The sequence below is a fragment of the Odocoileus virginianus genome, chromosome 32 (genome assembly GCF_023699985.2).
Source record: "Odocoileus virginianus isolate 20LAN1187 ecotype Illinois chromosome 32, Ovbor_1.2, whole genome shotgun sequence".
Classification (NCBI taxonomy): domain Eukaryota; kingdom Metazoa; phylum Chordata; class Mammalia; order Artiodactyla; family Cervidae; genus Odocoileus; species Odocoileus virginianus.
In genome coordinates this window covers 29,990,154-30,011,551 of record NC_069705.1, presented here as the reverse complement: position 1 = coordinate 30,011,551, position 21,398 = coordinate 29,990,154, and the positions used below count along the sequence as shown (strand labels likewise).

The 21,398-nt window shown below is 41.1% G+C and overlaps 1 protein-coding gene across 7 annotated transcripts in view; it reads left to right on the top strand.

Moving 5' to 3' along the window:
- TENM3 (teneurin transmembrane protein 3) overlaps nucleotides 1-21,398 on the top strand; it is a 991,614-nt gene that overhangs the window by 935,460 nt on the left and 34,756 nt on the right. For 6 of the 7 annotated variants that reach the window (XM_070460106.1, XM_070460105.1, XM_070460102.1 and 3 more), the window contains 3 exons: nucleotides 6,898-7,130; nucleotides 8,236-8,390; nucleotides 9,167-10,041. In XM_070460106.1, coding sequence (XP_070316207.1) covers nucleotides 6,898-7,130; nucleotides 8,236-8,390; nucleotides 9,167-10,041 — 1,263 coding nt within the window. The remainder of the gene's footprint in view (nucleotides 1-6,897; nucleotides 7,131-8,235; nucleotides 8,391-9,166; nucleotides 10,042-21,398) is intronic. The other variant, XM_070460107.1, reaches the window with a different exon arrangement.

The following is a 21,398-nucleotide window of genomic DNA, read 5'->3' as shown; positions in this document are numbered from 1 at the left end:
CTGGTTGGATCTCCTTGCAGTCCAAGAGACTCTCAAGAGTCTTCTCCAACACCACAGTTCAAAAGCATCAATTCGGCGCTCAGCTTTCTTGAGAGTCCAACTCTCACATCCATACATGACTACTGGAAAAACCATAGCCTTGACTAGATGGACCTTTGTGGGCAAAGTAATGTCTCTGCTTTTTAATATGCTGTCTAGGTTGGTCATAACTTTTCTTCCAAGGAGTAAGCATCTTTTAATTGCTTTACACTATACCACATAGTCAGTTTTCATCTGTCCAAGCAGCCTGGTTTCTATAGGCTAATTCCCTGGATTTATAAAAAGCTAGATTTATTTCACAATCATTTGATAAATTATGTAGAACTGTCATCTCTCTAGGAAAAAACCTGTGAGATTAGAGTTTCATTATTAACAGTACTTTGTACAATGAACTCATTCTGTACTAGCACGTGATGTTTGGCAGTGATGCTCATTGTAACCCCTCTCTCATGATCCTTCTCTGTACGCTATCCCTGCTAAACATGGGCTCTTGCATTTGCTTTGTGTGCCATCTGTGTAAAATACAATGGTTTAGGTTTTAAATTGATATCCATCTTCATTAAGTCTGTGTTGACTGATCACTTACCATGTGCTAGGTTCTTGGACAGAGTGTAGTATTGAGAAAGTCGATGCGCTCAGAACTCACAATCCAGCAGGGAGAGCAAGATGTACATGTAATAGACTAAATCATCATCAAATCACTGTTTGACGCCTAATCACATGGCTTGTATTTTGAGAGTAAATGTGTGGAGGCTTACCTGGTGGCTCACATGGTAAAGCGTCTGCCTGCAATGTGAGAGACCCAGGTTCGATCCCTGGGTCAGGAAGATCCCCTGGAGAAGGGAATGGCAAATCACTCCAGTATTCTGGCCTAGAGAATTCCATGGACAGAGAAGCCTGGCAGTCCATAGGGTTACAAAGAGTCAGATACAACTGGGTGACTCACAATTTTTCACTCTCTGTGAAGGGAGAGATTAGGGAGAGATAGGAGTATATTTAGGAAAAGTTTCCTGGAAGGTTGATACTTAATGCAGGTCTAAAATGAAATCTGCTGACACAGAACAACCAGGAGAAAGGAGAGCAGTCATGAAGAAAGAATAGAGAACAAGTCAAGTTACTTGCTCAGGAAAGATGAGTGGGACATGTTCTAAGAGAAACGCAATCCAGTTAAAAATTATGATAACATCAGAATGGCCATGTTGGTAGTAATGAGAGATCAGTAGGAAGGCAGGTTAAGGTCAGAGGGCTCAGGGCCTTGATGGCTGTAAGGAGTTACTCTCCAGTCCTGCAGAGTAGCAGACAGTGGGGAACCATGGTCTGATGTTGAACAAGATAGCAGCATCTCAGAGTGGCCTTTTAGCAAGATGAATCTGGTGTCAGTGTCCAGGATGACTTGAAGATCAGTTGGGAAGCTGTTATGTGAAACCATGAGATGCTAGGTACCTGAAATAATCTGAGGAATCATGAAGGAATCAGCTGATAAGAGAAAGGAAGGCAGTGAATGGACACAGTGTGTGAGTGATGAGAAAGGGAAAGATATAGGAAAAATTAAAAACCAAGGCTTTTAAGTCCACATCATCAAACAGATCATAATAATCATTGAAAAAATTAGGGATTCATTTGCTGAGTAATTTTATCAAAATTGATATAGCAAAACCAAGGTATTGCGGCTCATCAGAGCTTCTTCATTTAGCTTAAAAAATGAAAATTCTTTACAGGTGCTTCTTCCTGTTTACCTACCAATATAATCTTCCTTCCATCAGATGGTAGAATCCTACCTAGGCTTCCCTGGTGACCCAACGGTAAAGAATCCGCCTGTCCATGCAGGAGACAGGGGTTCAATGCCTGGGTCAAGAAGACCCCCTGGAGAAGGAAATGGCAACCCACTCCAGTATTCTTGCCTGGAGAATCCCACAGACAGAGGAGCCTGGCAGGCTGCAGTCCGTGGAGTCACAAAGAGTTGGACACAACTTAGCGACTGAACAACAATAAAAGGATCCTTCCTGGCTTTCTCCTTTCCCCACTTTCCTGGCTAGCATAAAAGTCAGGAAAGGCTTAGGAATAGGTGGTAGGAAGAAAAAGAAAAATATGTCTAAATATGTAAAAATGAACAGGGAAGTCAGTTGTTAATGATGAGGTAAAGTAGAAAAATGAATGTTCTCCTTTTCCTATGCTTCAATTGGACTGATGGGGCAAATATTATGTTGAATAATAAATATAAAAGCATTCTTACTATTTTAAAATTCAGAGTATTCTGTCATACCAAACATATTAAGTATTTGTCAGGATATTGTATCAAATCAAATTGTCTAGCTATACTTTTATGAATTGATACAAATACTACCCAGCATATTAAATTTTTTACATAAATGAGAACTTCTAAAATGCCTAGAAAATAAGTTTATACATGTTCAACATTTCCCCCTATGATGTTCCTAGTATGTTTGCTAATAAACCCCTTTTGTACGTAGTAAATTTAGCTCATTCCTGATCCAATTCTTTAAAATTCCAAAAATAAAGGAAACTAAATTCATTAATTAATACCAGCCAAGGGGCATTTAAGCATGTAATTCTAAAAATCAACTTTGTGAATTTTATATTACCAATTAAAAGATCAAAAAAGTGTCAGTCACAGGTCTGTGAAATTGAGCAGATTAACGTTTAGATACAAAACTCTAAAAATTTGATTCAGTGCTTCTCATTGACTTAATAGTTAAAAATTAAGCAGGCACAAAAATATCACATCCCAAACCCAAAGCCTTGCTTGCAATAATATAAACAATCTTTTGTTAGCCAGAAAATCATAGTTTTATACACTAATATAATTTATACTCCTTCAAACACTCTGTGTTCCAAGGGCTGTGGTACAGTTTCCAACTGAGAAGTTTTAAAGTGTAAATATCTGTGCTATAGCTTGGCCTCCCCTGGTGTCTCAGTTGGTAAAGAATCTGCCTGAAGTGCAGGAGACCCGGGTTCAATTCTTGAGTCGGGAAGATCTCCTGGAGGAGGGGATGGCTACCCACACCAGTATTGTTGGCTGGAGAATCCCATGGACAGCGGAGCCTGGCAGGCCCATGGGGGTTGCGAGAGAGTCGGACACGACTGAGCAACCAACATTCTACAGCTTGTCCTTTGCAAATACTTCTCTAGTCTGAGAAGGCTGAATTACGACAAAATAAATGAGCAAACCTAGTCTGCATTTACCACTGGACCTGTCTCAATCTATAATCTAATTGAGTAAGACGTAGAGAAGACAGCTTGGATCTAGACAGTTCAAGGTGAGTTCAGAGTCCAGGCACAGTACAGTATAGCACAGGTTCTTAACTTGATCTCAGCTTCTTTGGTTTTGATGCTGTTGGTCAAGGTCTCAATGTTATCGTAAACCTTTCTGAAATAAAAAGATCAGCCAGTCACCCAAGAAGGTTATTGTATATGGTTCTGCTAAATAAATTCCCCCAATCTGTGCCTTTGGGAAATTTCCTGCACCCTAGTTGCCAGCATCTGACAGTTGGCAGTCATTATAGTCTCACATTTTCTTTCTTTTTTTTTTTTTAGGATATCAGCATCTTTATTTTTTTTCTTTTTTTCATTTATTTTTATTAGGTAGAGGCTAATTACTTTACAATATTGTAGTGGTTTTGTCATACATTGACATGAATCAGCCATGGAATTTACATGTGTTCCCCATCCCGATCCCCCCTCCCGCCTCCCTCTCCATCCCATCCCTCTGGGTCTTCCCAGTGCACCAGGCCTGAGCACTTGTCTCATGCACCCAACCTGGGCTGGTGATCTGTTTCACCCTTGATAGTATACTTGTTTCAATGCTATTCTCTCAGAACATCCCACCCTCGCCTTCTCCCACAGAGTCTAAAAGTCTGTTCTGTACATCTGTGTCTCTTTTTCTGTTTTGCATATTGGGTTATTGTTACCATCTTTTTAAATTCCATATATATGCGTTAGTATACTGTATTGGTCTTTTTTTTCATTTATTATTATTAGTTGGAGGCTAATTACTTTACAGTATTGTAGTGGTTATACTGTATTGGTCTTTATCTTTCTGACTTACTTCACTCTGTATAATGGGCTCCAGTTTCATCCATCTCATTAGAACTGATTCAAATGAATTCTTTTTAATGGCTGAGTAATATTCCATGGTGTATATGTACCACAGCTTCCTTATCCATTCGTCTGCTGCTGGGCATCTAGGCTGCTTCCATGTCCTGGCTATTATAAACAGTGCTGTGATGAACATTGGGGTGCACGTGTCTCTTTCAGATCTGGTTTCCTCAGTGTGTATGCCCAGAAGTGGGATTGCTGGGTCATATGGCAGTTCTATTTCCAGTTTTTTAAGGAATCTCCACACTGTTCTCCATAGTGGCTGTACTAGTTTGCATTCCCACCAACAGTGTAAGAGGGTTCCCTTTTCTCCACACCCTCTCCAGCATTTATTGCTTGTAGACTTTTGGATAGCAGCCATCCTGACTGGTGTGTAATGGCACCTCATTGTGGTTTTGATTTGCATTTCTCTGATAATGAGTGATGTTGAGCATCTTTTCATGTGTTTGTTAGCCATCTGCATGTCTTCTTTGGAGAAATGTCTGTTTAGCTCTTTATGGCCTCACATTTTCACAGGAGATGCATCACTGATGTAAAAGCTCATCACCCATTTGTACCACCATCCCAGCCTCTCCAGTGTTTTGGCTTCCCAGGAACTTGGAAGGGCAGGAGTCAACACCCCCTTCAGAAAACTCTTTGCTTAAATCAGGTGTCTTTGAATCCCAAACACATCATGCACGCTACTCAGAGCTTCTTGCCATCAGCCTGTCAACTGAAAATTTCCACACTTTTTTTTTCTTTGAGGGTTTCAGTACAGATCCCCCTTTTTTTTCATTTAAGGGAAACTGGGTCCCAAGAAGCAGCTCTAATTTGCCATGGCAGGCTTCACTGTAGGGAAAGGAGCACGCTCTCATTTCCTGCTGTTCTGTGGGGAATATTTCCAGAGGCGAATGCTCTTCTCCAGGGCTGCATACGCCTCCACATTTGTTCTTCTGGACAATAGACTTCTGTGCAAAATTAGAGCCTTCACTTGATGGACATTTTTAAAGCCATTGGCAGATAGTGCTCGATTTAGAAATTTCTGTGTCTTCAAGGAAGGAGATGCTTCAGGACAGAAAATATAAAGCATCACTTTGGACCTTGTCTTTTTACCATTCCACTGGAATAAAAGTGATGCCAATAGATGCAAAGCTTATGACCCGAATGTCTATTATTTTTGGACCAAGAAAACTCATGCCCTGTAGCTAAAGAGTATATTGCCGCTACTCAAGCAGGCGTCTCAGAAATCTGTTGTTTTCTGCTCAAAATGAGGGGCATCATGAAAAAGTATGCATTTTTCATTTACCTTTAGCCTCATTCCATTAGAAACAATTCAAACTGGATATTTTAAGAAGGATCTGCAGTGTTTTGATAGCTTTGACTTTACAGAATAATAGCAGGACTGAAGAAACAAATTGAACCTATTCAAGTTTAGAGAATTCTTTTTTCCTTATTTACTTTTTCAGAAGGCAGGTTTTAGTGTAGTTAGCAATTATTACACTTCTACATGGGCTTAAGTCACAAGGCAAAAGTGAGAGGGGACAGGACGCACGTCAGTATTAAGAGCAGCTACTGCTTCCTAAGTAGGTGCTGTGTGATCAGCATTGTTGTAAGGATTTTCCTTGTACTAGTTCATGTAACCCTCTCAACAGCCTATGAAATCTGCATTATTATCACGTTTACAGATAAGGGAGCTGAGGCAAAGTTAGCTGCCTTGCTCAAGGTCACACAATTTAGTGATGAAGCTGATGATCAAACACGGGCAACGTGGTCCAGAGGTTATGCTCACATATACACAGCTGACAGGAAGATAAAATGTGTATGTATATGTTTACAACCAACTGTATGATAATTAGTGTATAATCAGGGAGATAGGAAAGACTAGAGAATCTCTCCAATGTCATGCCTTCCAAAATAGACCCAGCCTGATTGAGTTACGACTGTGTCACAGCTGTAAATATACATATCTGGAAGAGTGACTCTGCCAATATCAGACTGATTATTGGAGGGGGGAAGAACCTCTACAAAATTTTTCTGAATGTTGTAATAATATGTGACTTTTCACCTCAGTACAAAGTAATAAACTACCACATTAAGGAACACAGTTTGTCTTAGTGCATTTAAGATTTCAGGCATCGGGATGTCTCTGGAGGTGGTTAAGACTCCCAACTCCCAAAACAGGGGGGCAATGGTTCGATCCCTGGTTGGGAAACTAGGATCCCACATGCCGTAAAACATGACCAAAAAGAAAGAAAAAAAATTTTTTTTTTCATTTTTGAAGCCAGGTGTTTTTGGTTTGACTGCAAGAGAAAATCAGAGATTTCCCTACAGTGAGATGCAAGTAGAATCACTAGAATGTCATACTTCACTGAAGAGTTTGTTAGAGACCCCCTTTCCCTGGAATAACCCTTAAGCCTATCACTCAAGGGGTGTGTATCAATGGCTTTGCATTGAACCAAAAATATTTCGAGAGCTTGCTTCTTTGTTTTAGGCTGGAAGCATATCGCCTTCTGAAGGTAATTACTTTTAAGATGGCTGTTTAATAAATTGTTACATCCTCAACAACAGACCAGGAAAAGAGTCATGTCAGAGATCGGCACCAGTTCTTTTGAACCATTGTGTACGGTGCTGTTCACTTTCTGGTCATTGATGAGGAGTCTCAGTTGATCACTAGTTTCTCAGCATCTGTTTTATTTTGCTTTTAACGTCTCTGTTTTAGGAGTAACTTTTTTTGTGATGTTTCTGTATGGTCTTTTCTTACAGCAGCAACCCAGCTCACAGGTACTACCTCGCAACCGACCCAGTCACAGGAGACTTGTATGTTTCTGACACTAACACCCGCAGGATTTACCGCCCGAAGTCACTCACGGGTGCCAAAGACTTGACTAAGAATGCCGAGGTGGTGGCAGGAACAGGGGAGCAGTGCCTTCCTTTCGATGAAGCCAGATGTGGGGATGGCGGGAAGGCTGTGGAAGCAACACTCATGAGTCCCAAAGGTACCGACCGGCATTTACCAACTGGAGGATTTCTTTTCATTAAAAACTTAAAAGGTGGAAAATCCAGTTAGGGCCTGGTTGTGTTTAATGCTGAGTTAACATTTTCCTCTCAGCTGTGTTCTGGACAGCCATTTCACATCTAGTGTTTTGAAAAGCCATTTAGTGTGAAACGGCTAAAATCCTAAAGTTGATTGTACAGTAAAGTCAACTGTAGGTTGATTTTACGTGCTTGGCATTTTTTATTATCATACCACTTTTTCCAACTTTTCAAGGAATCAACCAACTACTCAGTATCATTCAGGTCACATCCTTTTCAGCTTCAGGGAAGTGTCCACATTCTTTCATTGTCCTGGAATTTGTTTGTCATGAATGAGTCCCAGGCCTCTCTGAGAACCATCACTAAGTGACCCTATTAGCCCTCACCCGGTTTGGAGCTACTAAACTTTTGTTTCTATGCCATGGGAAAAAAATGCTTGCTGTGATGAATTTCTGGAGGTAACAGGGGCTAAAAATTCTATGTGACAGGGGCCTCTAGCTTTTAAGTCAGTCAGAACTGACTCCTTGTAATGCCATTCATTACAGTGTTTTTCAGTTTGAGCCTTTTTTTTTTTTTTCATTATAGCTAGAGACTGTTATGTGAACATGGACTGGAAAGAAGTATTTGTTGTGCTGAATTATTCATCCTAGCAGATTTCATTCTAACAAGGTCAACAAGTTCAACAAAACACTAACCTTGGCTTAGATCTATTTTTGTTAGAATAGAGTTACTCTAAGTTGAGCATAACAGAATTTGACCTGTTTCTATAATTTATAGACAGCAACACTATATGGTGTTTATATTTTAAACACACGTACTACCCATATGATCCACATGCTCAGTACAGATTCTTACAAATTTTGGTTCTTTATTACATTTTACATTGATTTGTAATGTTTTTTAAAAAATGCCTGTGTTGCATTTTTTTCTAATGTGTTGGCAGTCTGCAGTCTTACCTCCTGTCTACTGCCCATGTTATTGATGTTAAATGTTGAGTTTAATGATGGGTGTGAGTGTTTAATTAAATCATTTTTAAAAGATTACTAACAGGTCCTCTCTTGGATACAGGAATGGCAGTTGATAAAAATGGATTAATCTACTTTGTTGATGGAACAATGATCAGAAAAGTTGATCAGAATGGAATCATATCAACTCTCCTGGGCTCTAACGATCTGACTTCAGCTAGACCTTTAACCTGTGATACTAGCATGCACATCAGCCAGGTAGTGAAAACGTTGCCCACAATGTCTGTTTTTCTTCTGAGTGACTTGATTTAGTGCCCACACACTGTGATAACACCATCGTAAATCACATGCGTCATGGCGGCGGACCTTGTGATAAAGCGCTTGCATTGATAATGTGTCTCCGGAGCTAATACAAAGTTATTTTCTTCTCCAGTTCTGCATTTGAAGAATTCAATGAAATACAGAACAATTATCACTAAGAAATGCTAATCATTTGTAATAAAATACCATTAAAGCAGCATCATGCAGATATTCCAAGAACAAAACCACTAAAATCTCTAAGCTTGTGATTGCGTGAGGTCCTTAAGTAGTAGAGAGAACCCCCCTAAGATTAGTCCTCAGGGACTTCTGTTAAGAATTAGAAACTTTACTATTGGCCTGATTGAAAACACGGGAGAACACTAATGTATTCATAACCTAGAAAGCCCCAGCATTTGGTGATTGTTACTGCTGAAAGGAACTGTGTTCATATCTCACTGATATCTATTAACTCACTACTTAGAGGTTCATTTGCTACTTAGCTATAATCTGCAAAATCTTTCAGTGAGCTGCATTTTTAAATAAAATGTTACTTCTTCCACTTTTCTCCACTCCAAACGTTTACATTTATTTCACTGTATATGTTTTAAAAACAATTTTAAAACTGTTTATCAAAGTAACGGTCATTTCCCTAAATGGTCTAATTTACTCTCCTGGCAAATGACCCGCATCTTAGCAACCAGACCATTTCTTTTTTTTTTTTTTTTTTAACTCAGGTACGTCTGGAATGGCCCACTGACCTAGCCATTAACCCAATGGACAACTCCATTTATGTCCTGGATAATAATGTAGTTCTACAGATCACTGAGAACCGGCAAGTGCGCATTGCCGCTGGGCGGCCCATGCATTGCCAGGTGCCAGGGGTGGAATATTCCGTGGGCAAGCACGCGGTGCAGACGACCCTGGAGTCCGCCACTGCCATTGCTGTGTCCTACAGTGGGGTCCTGTACATCACGGAAACCGACGAGAAGAAAATTAACCGGATTCGGCAAGTCACCACCGACGGGGAGATCTCCCTGGTCGCCGGGATACCATCGGAGTGTGACTGCAAAAACGATGCCAACTGTGACTGCTACCAGAGCGGGGATGGCTATGCCAAAGATGCCAAACTGAGCGCTCCATCCTCCCTCGCTGCCTCCCCAGATGGTACCCTGTACATCGCAGACCTGGGGAACATCCGGATCCGGGCGGTGTCAAAGAACAAGCCTTTGCTTAACTCTATGAACTTCTACGAAGTTGCTTCTCCAACTGATCAAGAACTCTACATCTTTGACATCAATGGCACTCACCAGTATACTGTCAGTTTAGTCACTGGCGATTACCTGTTCAACTTTAGCTACAGCAACGACAACGATATTACCGCTGTGACTGACAGTAACGGCAACACCCTTAGGATTAGACGGGACCCGAATCGCATGCCAGTCCGAGTGGTGTCTCCAGATAACCAGGTGATATGGTTGACCATAGGGACAAATGGATGTTTGAAAAGCATGACCGCTCAAGGACTAGAACTAGTTTTGTTTACTTACCATGGCAACAGTGGCCTTTTAGCCACTAAAAGTGATGAAACTGGATGGACAACATTTTTTGAGTAAGTATATCAAAATTCTACTCTGATTATAAATATTGTGATATAATAATATAATGAAAGATAATAACAGTATGATCCTTTTTCTGCCCTTTTTTGGAGGAGGTTTATTGAAGTATATTTGGTTTACAATGTGTGTTTCAGGGCAAAGTGATTCAGTTGTGTGTGTATATATACACACACACATATATTCCTTTTCAGATTCTTCTCCATTATAGGTTATTACAAGATACTGAATATAGTTTCCTGTACTATACAGTAGGTCCTTGTTTATCTGTTTTATATATAGTAGTGTGTATAATAATAGTATAAGCTTAAGGGCAAGTGAGATCCAGGTTTTGGGAGGACCTGAAACTTCTATAAGTTGGGGATCCCTTTTTCTGGAGAAAGAAGACAAAATTAGCGTCAGGGCCTTGGAAGGGACTCAGGCAAGTGGGGATCCCTGAAGCTTAAGTTTCATGACCATCGAGGTCAATCTACCTCTGCTTAAAGATTAATATTTTGCTTCATATAGACCTAATATTAGCAGGAAACTTTCATGGAAACATACTGCAGTCTTGGTTTTAGGCATAAACTTTTGGGCTTTATATTTACCCATGTGCTAAATCTGGCTATGTTAGCTGTCACTGAAGGAAAACTTTTTATTTTTTTTTTCAAACTTTTAACTTTTCATTTTGTGTTGAGTAAGGGCTTCCTTGATAGTTCAGTTGGTAAAGAATCCACCTGCAATGCAGGAGATTCCCAGTTCAGTTCCTGGGCCGGGAAGATCTGCTAGGGGATAGGCTACCCACTCCAGTGTTCTTGGGCTTCTCTTGTGGCTCAGCTGGTAAAGAATCCACCTGCAATGCAGGAGACCTGGGTTCAATCCCTGGGTTGGGAAGATCCCCTGGAGAAGGGAAAGGTTACCCACTCCAGTATTCTGGCCTGGAGAAGTCCATGGACTGTAGTCCATGCAGTCACAAAGAGTGACACAACTGAGCAACTTTCACTCATAGCCGGTTAACAATGTTGTGGGCGTGTTCAAGTGAACAGTGAAGGGACTCAGCCATATGTATACATGTATCCATGCATGCATGCTAAGTCGCTTCAGTTGTGTCTGACTCTTTGAGACCCTATGTATTGTAGCCCACCAGGCTCATCCATTCTCCCCCAAACTGCCCTCCCATCCAGGCTGGCACATAACATTGAGCAGAGTTCCATGTGCTTATACAGTAGGTCCTTGTTGCCTATCCATTTTGAATGTAGCAGTATGCACATGATCTTCCCAAACTCCCTTGGAAGGGAAACTTTAAAAACATTTACAATGAACTTGGCTGATTCCATCAGTACCACATATAGAAAGGCTTAACTTTTTTTAAACATTTTATTTTGTATTGAGGTATAGCCAGTTGTTGTGATAGTATCAGGTGAGCAGCCTGATTCTATGGCTGAGGGATTCAGCCATACATATACATGTATCAATTCTCCCCCAAACACCCCTCCCATTCAGACTGAGACAGGCTATTGGAGAATCTGAACTCCACTGAAAAGAACCTTACCACTAAATGCAAATCAGAAATAGCTGGTCACTCTAAAAGCATAAAAGGAGCATCCAGCCAGGCTATTCTACTAAATTTGTGGAGGAATGGCCCAGCCAATGTGCTCTTTGAACAGTCACATTTCATGGACTTTGTAAAATCACTTTCCATTACTTGTTCATTCCACTGACATTGCACAAAGCATAAGGGGAAATTAGACGTGCAGAGATGGCATGTTGACAAATGCAAAATAGTCCTAGAAATGAATATCAAGGTCCTTAGTATGACTTCTACAATGAAATGCTGGAGCAAATGTACTTTCTGTAGGAACACACCTCTAAAATTATAATAAAAGTCAGTAGAAAAAAATGATCCAATATACAAATATTTTCCATGCAACTTTTCTGGAATAGAACCTGCACATTAGGCTTAGTTCTCCTGTAGCTTGGATTGCTTTTCTTTTTTGACAGATTCCCTTTTAATAAAATGAATGTTCCCCAGCAGCCTGATTTTGTCAGAGGAACAAACCTTTTCAATTGAATTACATTAAAATTCTGTTCTTAACATTCCTTTTGCTCATTTTGGGATCGCAATAGGAAAGGAATAAATTGGAAGTTAATGGCAAGCACTTCCTTTGCAGCGTTTTCAAAGTGATAGCAGGCTGTATTGCCAAAGAGACGAAAGAAGAGTATGCTAAAAGTGCCCCCATCGGATGAGACTGGGCGGGAGAACTGCTCTGATAAGATCTTCAGGAAATGATGGTGGCATTGGTAGGGTTTTGGTTTAGTTAAAAGCAGGGGGAAAATAGAGAAATAAGTTTGTAGTTCAGTCTAGGACTCAGTCTCTGCCCTGTGGGCTATTTTTGAATGTGTTCTTATTTGTTCCTGGGAATTGACAATGCACAGAAGTTCGTCACATGGGTTACTACTGACTGAACTTCTGCAATACATATACAGCCTCACCAATGACCTAGGCTGAGAAGTGGGTATACTCCAGTTGTGGAGTTAATGTGGGATAGGTAAACAAATTTGGAGGGACTTCCTCGGTAGTCTAGTGCTTAAGACTGCAGACTTCCAATGTAGGGGGTGTGTGGGTTCGATCCCCAGTCAGGAAACTAGCATCCCACATGCTGCGTGGCATGGTCAAAAAATAAATCAAAAGCAGTGTTTCTATTAATTTTCCTCTAGATGTTTACCGCAAAGACAAGATTAAAACATTTTCAAGAAATATTTATGCACCCTGCAAAACAGTGTATTACCATACAAGACAGGAAAAAAAAACAGAGCACTTAACCTAGATAATTCAGAACCATTATATCAGAATGACAAAGGATTTTTTCCTTATATATAATTATAATAATATAATCATAGCATAATTATATAGTCTTATAATTTAGCTGTGAATGAGGAAGGGCCCACCCTTTTAAATGTGAGAAACTGTAAAACATTTCTCCGATACTTTGGAGGATTCCTTGGCATTTGTCATTATTAGTGAGCTGGCAGATTCCAGAATCCTAGTTCATGTCTGTAATACTTGCCCTCGTATTCTGATAGTACCACAGGTCTAATTTGGACATTATAAGGGATGTGGTTGTTCAGTAGCTAAGTCATGTCTGACTCTTCACAACCCCACGTGCACACCAGGTTTCTCTGTCCTTCACTATCTCCCGGAACTTGCTTAAATTCCTGTCCATTGGGTCAGTGATGCCATCCAACCATCTCATCCTCTGTCGCCCCCGTCTTCTCCTTCCCCCAGTCTTTCCCAGCATCAGGGTCTTTGCCAGCGAGTCGGCTCTCCACATCAGATAGCCAAAATCTTAGAGCTTCAGCATCAGCCCTCCCAATCAATATTCAGGGTTGATTTCTTCTCGGACTGACTGGTTTGATCTCCTTGCAGTCGAAGGGACTCTCAAGAGCCTTCTTGAGCACCACAGTTCAAGAGCATCTGTTCTTCGGTTCTCAGCCTTCTTTATGGTCCATCTCTCACATCCATATATGACTATTGGAAAAAACATAGCTTTGACTATATAGACTTTTGTCAGCAAATTGATGTCTCTGCTTTTTAATACACTGTCTTGGTTTGTCATAGTTTTTCTTCCAAGGAGCAAGTGTCTTTTAATTTCATGGCTGCAGTCACTGTCCACAGTGATTTCAGAGCCTAAGAAAATAAAAAATAAATGTCATTGTTTCCATTTTTTCTCCATCTATTTACCATGAAGTGATGGGACTAGATGGCATGATCTTGGTTTTTGAATGTTGAGTTTTAAGCCAGCTTTTCCACTCTCATTTTTCACCTTTATCAAAGACGCTCTTTAGTTCCTCTTCACTTTCTGCCACAGGGTGGTATCATCTCCATATCTGAGGTTATTGATATTTCTCCCGGCAGCCTTGATTCCAGCTTGAGCTTCATCCAGCCCGGCATTTCACATGATGCACTCTGCATAGAATTTAAATAAGCAGGGTGACAATATACAACCTTGACGTGCTCCTTTCCCAATTTGGAAACATTTCATTGTTCCATGTCCAGTTCTAACTGTTGTTAAAGTTGTGGTTGGTAAGCATTTCTTTATAAAGAAGAGTCTGATAAAACCTATAGCTGACTTCGTTGGAAGTGCATGCGTGTGTGCTCAGTTGCTTCAGTGGGGTCCAACTCTTTGCAACCCCATGGACTCCTCTGTCCATGGGATTGTCCGGGTAAAAATACTGGAGTAGTTTGCTGTGCCCTCTTCCAGGGAATCTTACTGACCCAGGGATGGAACCTGCATCTCTTAAGTCTCGTGCATCGGCAGGCAAGTTCTTTACCACTAGTGCTACCCGGGAAGCCCTCCATTGGAAGAGTATCATGTAAATATTTGCTTTCTGAAATAGTTCAGACCTTTCCATACCAACAGTTAATGCTGAAAATATTAACACTTCTCCATTTTGTTGTTGATTTTTTAAGAATGTATTTACCTATTATTACATATTTACTGTCTTTTGTTTTATAAAATAAGGACTTCCTCAGTTGACCTCGTTATTAAATAATTAACAAAAAATTAAGGCTCCACATTGATAGCACTTTCTTCTGAAATGTTGGGGGTGAAGAGTTGAAAACAGAGAATGTTTCCCATGCAAATACTGTTAAAGTATACTGCTGCACCTTATAGCAGGAAGAATGGCTCCAGGAAAATAAAACCCAATTCTAAACTTGAAATTCTTCACCAGTATAATAGAGTGACTTTTCAGGGTTCACAGGGACTTTCCAAAGCAAAAGAACTTTCATTTCAGAAACTGGAGGTACCGTCATCTTCTGGGCAGCAGTCTATCTCCATGTTATTTGTTCTTTTTGTATCCCTACCGTGCTTCCTTACAGAAGTGGCCAGTATTCTTAGACACACTACAGATGGTCTGTTAGGAAGACAACAGCGGGTGTCAGGTCATTGACAATCCAGCTCTGAGATCCCTGAATTAGACTAATATGTGTCCTGAACAGAAGACTTCTTCATTGCTGATGAATAAACCCTCTTTCCTCAGACCTCCTCTTCTGTTGACTTGCTATCTGTCTAGCTTTGGGGTCGCCTTGTCTGGTGACCCTGTGATAAGCCTGGTTACCCCTTCACTTAGTATTAGGGATTCTTCTATACTGTTCTTCATATGATTTTAAAACAATTATCCCACATTATATTTCCTTAGCTGAAGTAATTCCAGGGAGACCCAAAAGATCTTACCTACTGGAAATGTATTATTTAAAAAGTTCATAGCCAGAGCGAGACCTCACTTCTTACACTCGAATGCACACAAAAGCAGACCCAGTGTATTGAGTTGGGCAATAGAATAAATTATTTAATAGCTAATGGCATTTCACAGCTCTCTGCTTGCTTATGCCATAAAACACAAACCGTGTGGGTGTATCTGGAGGCACTCTGTCAGGTTAGAGAAGACAACATGGGGAAAAAAAACTCTGAGTTCTGGCTGATACGTATATGCACACCACCAAGTTGGTGGCAGTTTTCTGTCTTGGGACTCTGAATATTTGGAGCTTTAAATTTGAGGGGTTGACTCTATGGTCTGTCATGAGTTCTACTCAGATTCAAGGAGCAAATAAATGAGTTTCCACTCTTCCACGTTTATGTAGGTATATATGGGTCTCCGGCCTCTCATTCAGGTGCTTTATCATCCCTCTTTCAAGCTTAACAGTTTCAGAATGAGCGTCTCAGTTCATTTCTTTATAGTGAATGTAACTCTGCTCATGCAGACCCATGGCTGCCACTGACATCAGTTCTGATCATCCCGGAGAAGATGGAGAAGGGAATCTCAGAGGAGAGAGAGGTGGTGTAAATAATATCTGGACTTCATGTCCAACATAGGGTGCAGACAGCGCAGATAACCTAGGAAAACTTGCGGGTGATTATTCCAGATCAGAAAGGATGAATCCGGTCTCATTGACAGCGTTGTTGTTGTTCAGTCGCTCAGTCGCGTCTGACTCTTTGTGACCCCGTGGACTGCAGCACACCAGGCTTCCCTGTCCTTCATCATCTCCCGGGGTTTGCTCAAACTCATCTCCATTGAGTCAGTGATGCCATCCAACCATCTCATCCTCTTTTGTCCCCTCCTCCTCCTGCCTTCAGTCTTTCCCAGCATCAGAGTCTCTTCCAGAGAGTCGGCTCTTCACATCAGATGGCCAGAGTATTGGAGCTTCAGCATAAGTCCTTCCAGTGAACATTCAGGATTGATTTCCTTTAGGATTGACTGGTTTGTTCTCCTTGCAGTCCAAGGGATTCTCAAGAGTCTTCTCCAACACCATAGTTCAAAAGCATCAATTCTTCGATGCTCAGCCTTCTTTATGGTCCAACTCTCGCCTCCATACATGACTGTGGGAAAAACCACAGCTTTGACTAGACGGACCTGAGTCAGCAAAGTAATGTCTCTGCTCTTAAATACACTGTCTAGGTTGGTCATAGCTTTTCTTCCAAGGAGCAAGCGTCTTTTAATTTCATGGCTGCAGTCACTGTCCACAGTGATTTTGGAGCCCAAGAAAATAAAATCTGTAAACTGTTTCCATTGTTTCCCCATCTGTTTGCCATGAAGTGATGGGGCCAGATGCCATGATCTTGATTTTTGAATGTTGAGTTTTAAGCCAGTTTTTTCACTCTCCTCTTTCACTTTCATCAAGAAGCTCTTTAGTTCTTTGCTTTCTGCCATAAAGGAGGTGTCCTCTGCATATCTGAGGTTATTGATATTTCTCCCAGCATTGACAGTGAATCACGTCTAAATAGCCAGACATCTGCATCAGTCTGTATTCTCCTGATGTGTGTGTGTGTGTGTGTGTGTGTGGGTGTGACAGTAATAGCTCATGATGTTAGAAGAATTATAGAGCCATCTTCCTTGGAGAATAACCTTTCCCTTGGTAGGTGTCTTGACTTCCAAACCTAAAAACTCAAACACTGAAACCACATTTCATTGCTATTTCTGCCCAAAATTGCATGAACGACAAGCTGCCCCCTTTACAAACACATCTCTAAAAATGGTACCCATTTCCTTTTCTTTATTTTCCTTTTTCTTACTTTCCTCATGGAAAAAAGCACTTACTGCATTAAGTGTGATTTTTAAGAGATTTAATCAGCAGATCACTTAAATTCATGGGGAAATGTTATGGTTGATTTCCATTTTTTGCTATTTTAATTGTTTAATAATTTTATGTTAAATTTTTAACCAGTATGGTTAGTCCCAGGGACATCAGTAAAAAAAAAAAAGAAAAAGAAAAAGAAAATGTGTAGACAATTGAATAATTGTACATTTTTGTACATTTCAAACATTAACCCTTTAAATCTTTGTCCATTTCAAGCATTAACCCAAACACTACTATTGCTACAAAGGCAATACTTTTTACTAACACTTGATTCAGTATTAGTCTTATGCAGTCTAGTTTAAATAAATCATTCATTCTGTCCAGGTTTCAAAGCAGAAAGGGAAATGGAGAAATTGTGTTATTCAGATTATTTGAGAAAATACTAGAAAAATTAAAAAACAGATTAATCTGTCAGATTTTTTTAAGCCTATTCACAATATATATAATAATAGAAAAAATGTTCCATATTTTCTCACTAAAATTTGCAGTGTGTCGATAGGGGCAAGCCTACATTAACTCTTTTGGTGCATTTTATCTAGGCAATTAATGTTCAGTTGCTCCGTAATGGTTCAGGTAAATCAGTTCAGTTCTGTTCAGTCACTCAGTCGTGTCCGACTCTTTGCGACCTCATGAATCGCAGCATGCCAGGCCTCCCTGTCCATCACAAACCCTCGGAGTTTACTCAGACTCATGCCCATCGAGTCGGTGATGCCATCCAGCCATCTTATCCTCTGTCGTCCTTCTTCTCCTGCCCCCAATCCCTCCCAGCATCAGGGTCTTTTTCAACGAGTCAACTCTTCGCATGACGTGGCCAAAGTATTGGAGTTTCAGCTTCAACATCAGTCCTTCCAATGAACACCCAGGACTGATCTCCTTTAGGATGGACTGGTTGGATCTCCTTGCAGTCCAAGAGACTCTCAAGAGTCTTCTCCAGCACCACAGTTCAAAAGTATCAATTCTTCAGCGCTCCGCTTTCTTCACAGTCCAACTCTCACATCCATACATGACCACTGGAAAAATCATAGCCTTGACCAGAGGGACCTTTGTTGGCAAAGTAATGTCTCTGCTTTTTAATATGCTATCTAGGTTGGTCATAACTTTCCTTCCAAGGAATAAGTGTCTTTTAATTTCATGGCTGCAGTCACCATCTGCAGTGATTTTGGAGCCCCAAAAAATTAAGTCTGACATTGTTTCCACTGTCTCCCCATCTATTTCCCATGAGGTGATGGGACCAGATGCCATGATCTTAGTTTTCTGAATGTTAAGCTTTAAGCCAACTTTTTCACTCTCCTCTTTCACTTTCATCAAGAGGCTTTTTAGGTCCTCTTCACTTTCTTTCTGCCATAAGGGTGGTGTCATATACATATCTGAGATTATTGATATTTCTCCCGGCAATCTTGATTCCAACTTGTGTTTCTTCCAGCCCAGCGTTTCTCATGATGTACTCTGCATATAAGTTAAATAAGCATTGTGACAATATACAGCCTTGACATACTCCTTTTCCTATTTGGAACCAGTCTGTTGTTCCATGTCCAGTTCTAACTATTGCTTCCGGACCTGCATACAGGTTTCTCAAGAGGCAGGTCAGGTGGTCTGGTATTCCCATCTCTTTCAGAATTTTCCACAGTTTATTGTGATCCACACAGTCGAAGGCTTTGGCGTAGTCAGTAAAGCAGAAATAGATGTTTTTCTGGAACTCTCTTGCCAGGTAAATACAGCTTCTCAAAGTGTCGAATTCCTTCCTTAAACTAATTACATAGCTGTCTAAACTGGATGGTCTGATAGCATCCTATCTGAGTATGTCAGCAACTTCCCTTATAGGGTGATCATCAGATGATTTACTCTCAGACCAAGTTACATACTCCAGCCATTTTAAAGCTGTTGTTTGATAACAGGGCAAAAATCCTACACAGTGACAACCAGTGAAAGGAAACTGTATTATTTTATAATCCCAGAACTGAAGATGGACAGTTGGTGTTGTGCAGAGACTGTCCAGTGTCTCTGACTCATTCCGAGGAGATCAAAATAAAAGCAGCCTCAGCCTCCCTCCCTCCTGGCTCCCCTCACTTCTCAGCCTCCCAGAGGAGGCCCCTTGCCAGCGTTCCAGGATCCTGGTTTCAGAATGTCTCAAGGCGTCAAAGCAAGCTAATATGACACTGTTCTCTTCTGTGCTCTGCCCCAGGGTTGGGGGAGAAGACCTAGGAAGGAGATAAGATGCTTGGGGATAGCATCATCTCTGACTCCGCTTAGCATCCCTCTCTTAAAAACACACATACTTCCAAACAGATTTCCTGGACCTCAGTCCATCCCAAGATTCAGCCAGTCTAGTGGTTCTTAAAGTTGTTGTTCAGTTGCTCAGTCGTGTCTGACTCTTTGCAACCCCATGGACTGCAGCACGCCAGGATTCCCTGTCCTTCACTGTCTCCCAGAGTTTGCTCAGACTCATGTCCATGGAGCCCATCATGCCATCGACTTAAAGTGAGACCCTCAGAGGTATGAAGCAAGGTGAGCAAGCTAAGGTGGAGTGTTCCAGGCCAGAGTCAAACATTTACTCGGGAGGCAGAGCGTGGCAGGCTTTAGAAAGAACATGCAGCTCAGAATAACAGGAGCACAGAGGATGTGTGGAAGTAGGCAGATGAGTAGAGGGAGATCATAGTTCTGATGTGGCAGGGCTTATACTAACCACCTGGCAATCCCAGTTAGACAGGGCTCCCATAAAGGAGTTTTCCCCAGGGAAGCACAGTGCTCCATCTGACAACAACATAAGGATGGACTGAACGTAGAAAAGTAGGAGGCTGAAAAAAGGGGGAGAGGGGAGTTAGGAGACAGTAAATCTAATTGAGTGGTGAAGCTCTGACCCACAGTTGGGCATGGAAATTTCAGAGAAAGAGGAAATGAAATTCATTTCATCAGGAAATGAAATACAGCTTGAAGACTTAATGCATGAGGCGAGGGAAAAGAAAATCCACCAACCTGGTGACCAAGTGGGTAGGAAATACAGGGAAGATTCAGGACGGTAGAGAAAGATGAGCTCTGATTTGGAAATTATGATTTGAGGAACTGTAGTCCAGCCCTGCGTGTGGTCAGAAATGGCTGGTGAGAACCAGGGTGAGGGACTTCCCTGGTGGCCCAGTGGCTGGGACCCCGAGCTCCCAATGCAGGGGCCCGGGTTTGATCCTAGGTCAGGGAACTAGACCCTGCATGCTCCAACTAAGACCCGGTGCAGCCAACTAAATAATAAAGAAAGAAAAGGAATTCTGGGTGAGTCAGTTGTAGAGCTGTGGGCATGGGGGCTGTGGGGAAAACGGAGCAACAAGTGTGAATGAAATCCCACTGGGAAGATCTGGTTAGGGCGGGAAAAGTGTGAATATATGAATTTACAGACATGATCCTCCTAGCACTTGAGACAAAATTCATGTGAAATAATCTCTTTTGGTGTTTTTCTTATCTTGCTTCTTTCCCGTTATTTTTGGCAATCTGCATATAGTTAGGTTACCAGATGAACCCATGATTTAGAAGCTAGTTGATTGTTCTGCTTCCCGTGATGATGGGAGCGTTTTGCATTTTCTCTTCAAAACCTGATTTTTCGAGGATTGCTCACCGACAACATTTGCTCTTGAATTCAAAGAAATTATCATTTGCCTGTGAGATCATTGGTAAAATATATAAACCTCAAGTTCATTCCCAGAATTCTGAAATGTGAATTCTTCGGGATGTGCGTGTTATAAATCACAGGATGGCTGTTAGGATTCAGTCCACCACGAGAAGTTTAAATGAGGTTCTGGTTTTGCTGTTTGCCTATGTCCTTCATCAGAAATGCAGATCCAGGAATGATTTGTATATATGCTTTTGTTATGATACATACGGTTGATAATTGTGTTCTCCTTTACTCTAGTGACAGAGAAGTTATTACAGATTAGCATTGTGAAAAAAGAATTCCCATACAGATGGCAAGACTGGAGGGATTTTTTGTTTTGTTTTGTTTTACTGGCTGTTAAATGATGAAAGGAAACTGAAACCAAAGGAACTCTGATAGATGGGAGGAAAAAATTCTTCCTCTGTGTCAGGGGGACAGTGGAAAAGACAGGTTGATTAAGTCCTTCTTGGAAGTCCTTTCTGTGACTGGTGGCTCAGAATTTTGAGCAAGTGGCCAGGAATCCGCCTGCAATACAGGAGACGCAAGTTTGATCCCTGAGTCACAAAGATCCCCTGGAGGAGGGTATGGCTGCCCACTCC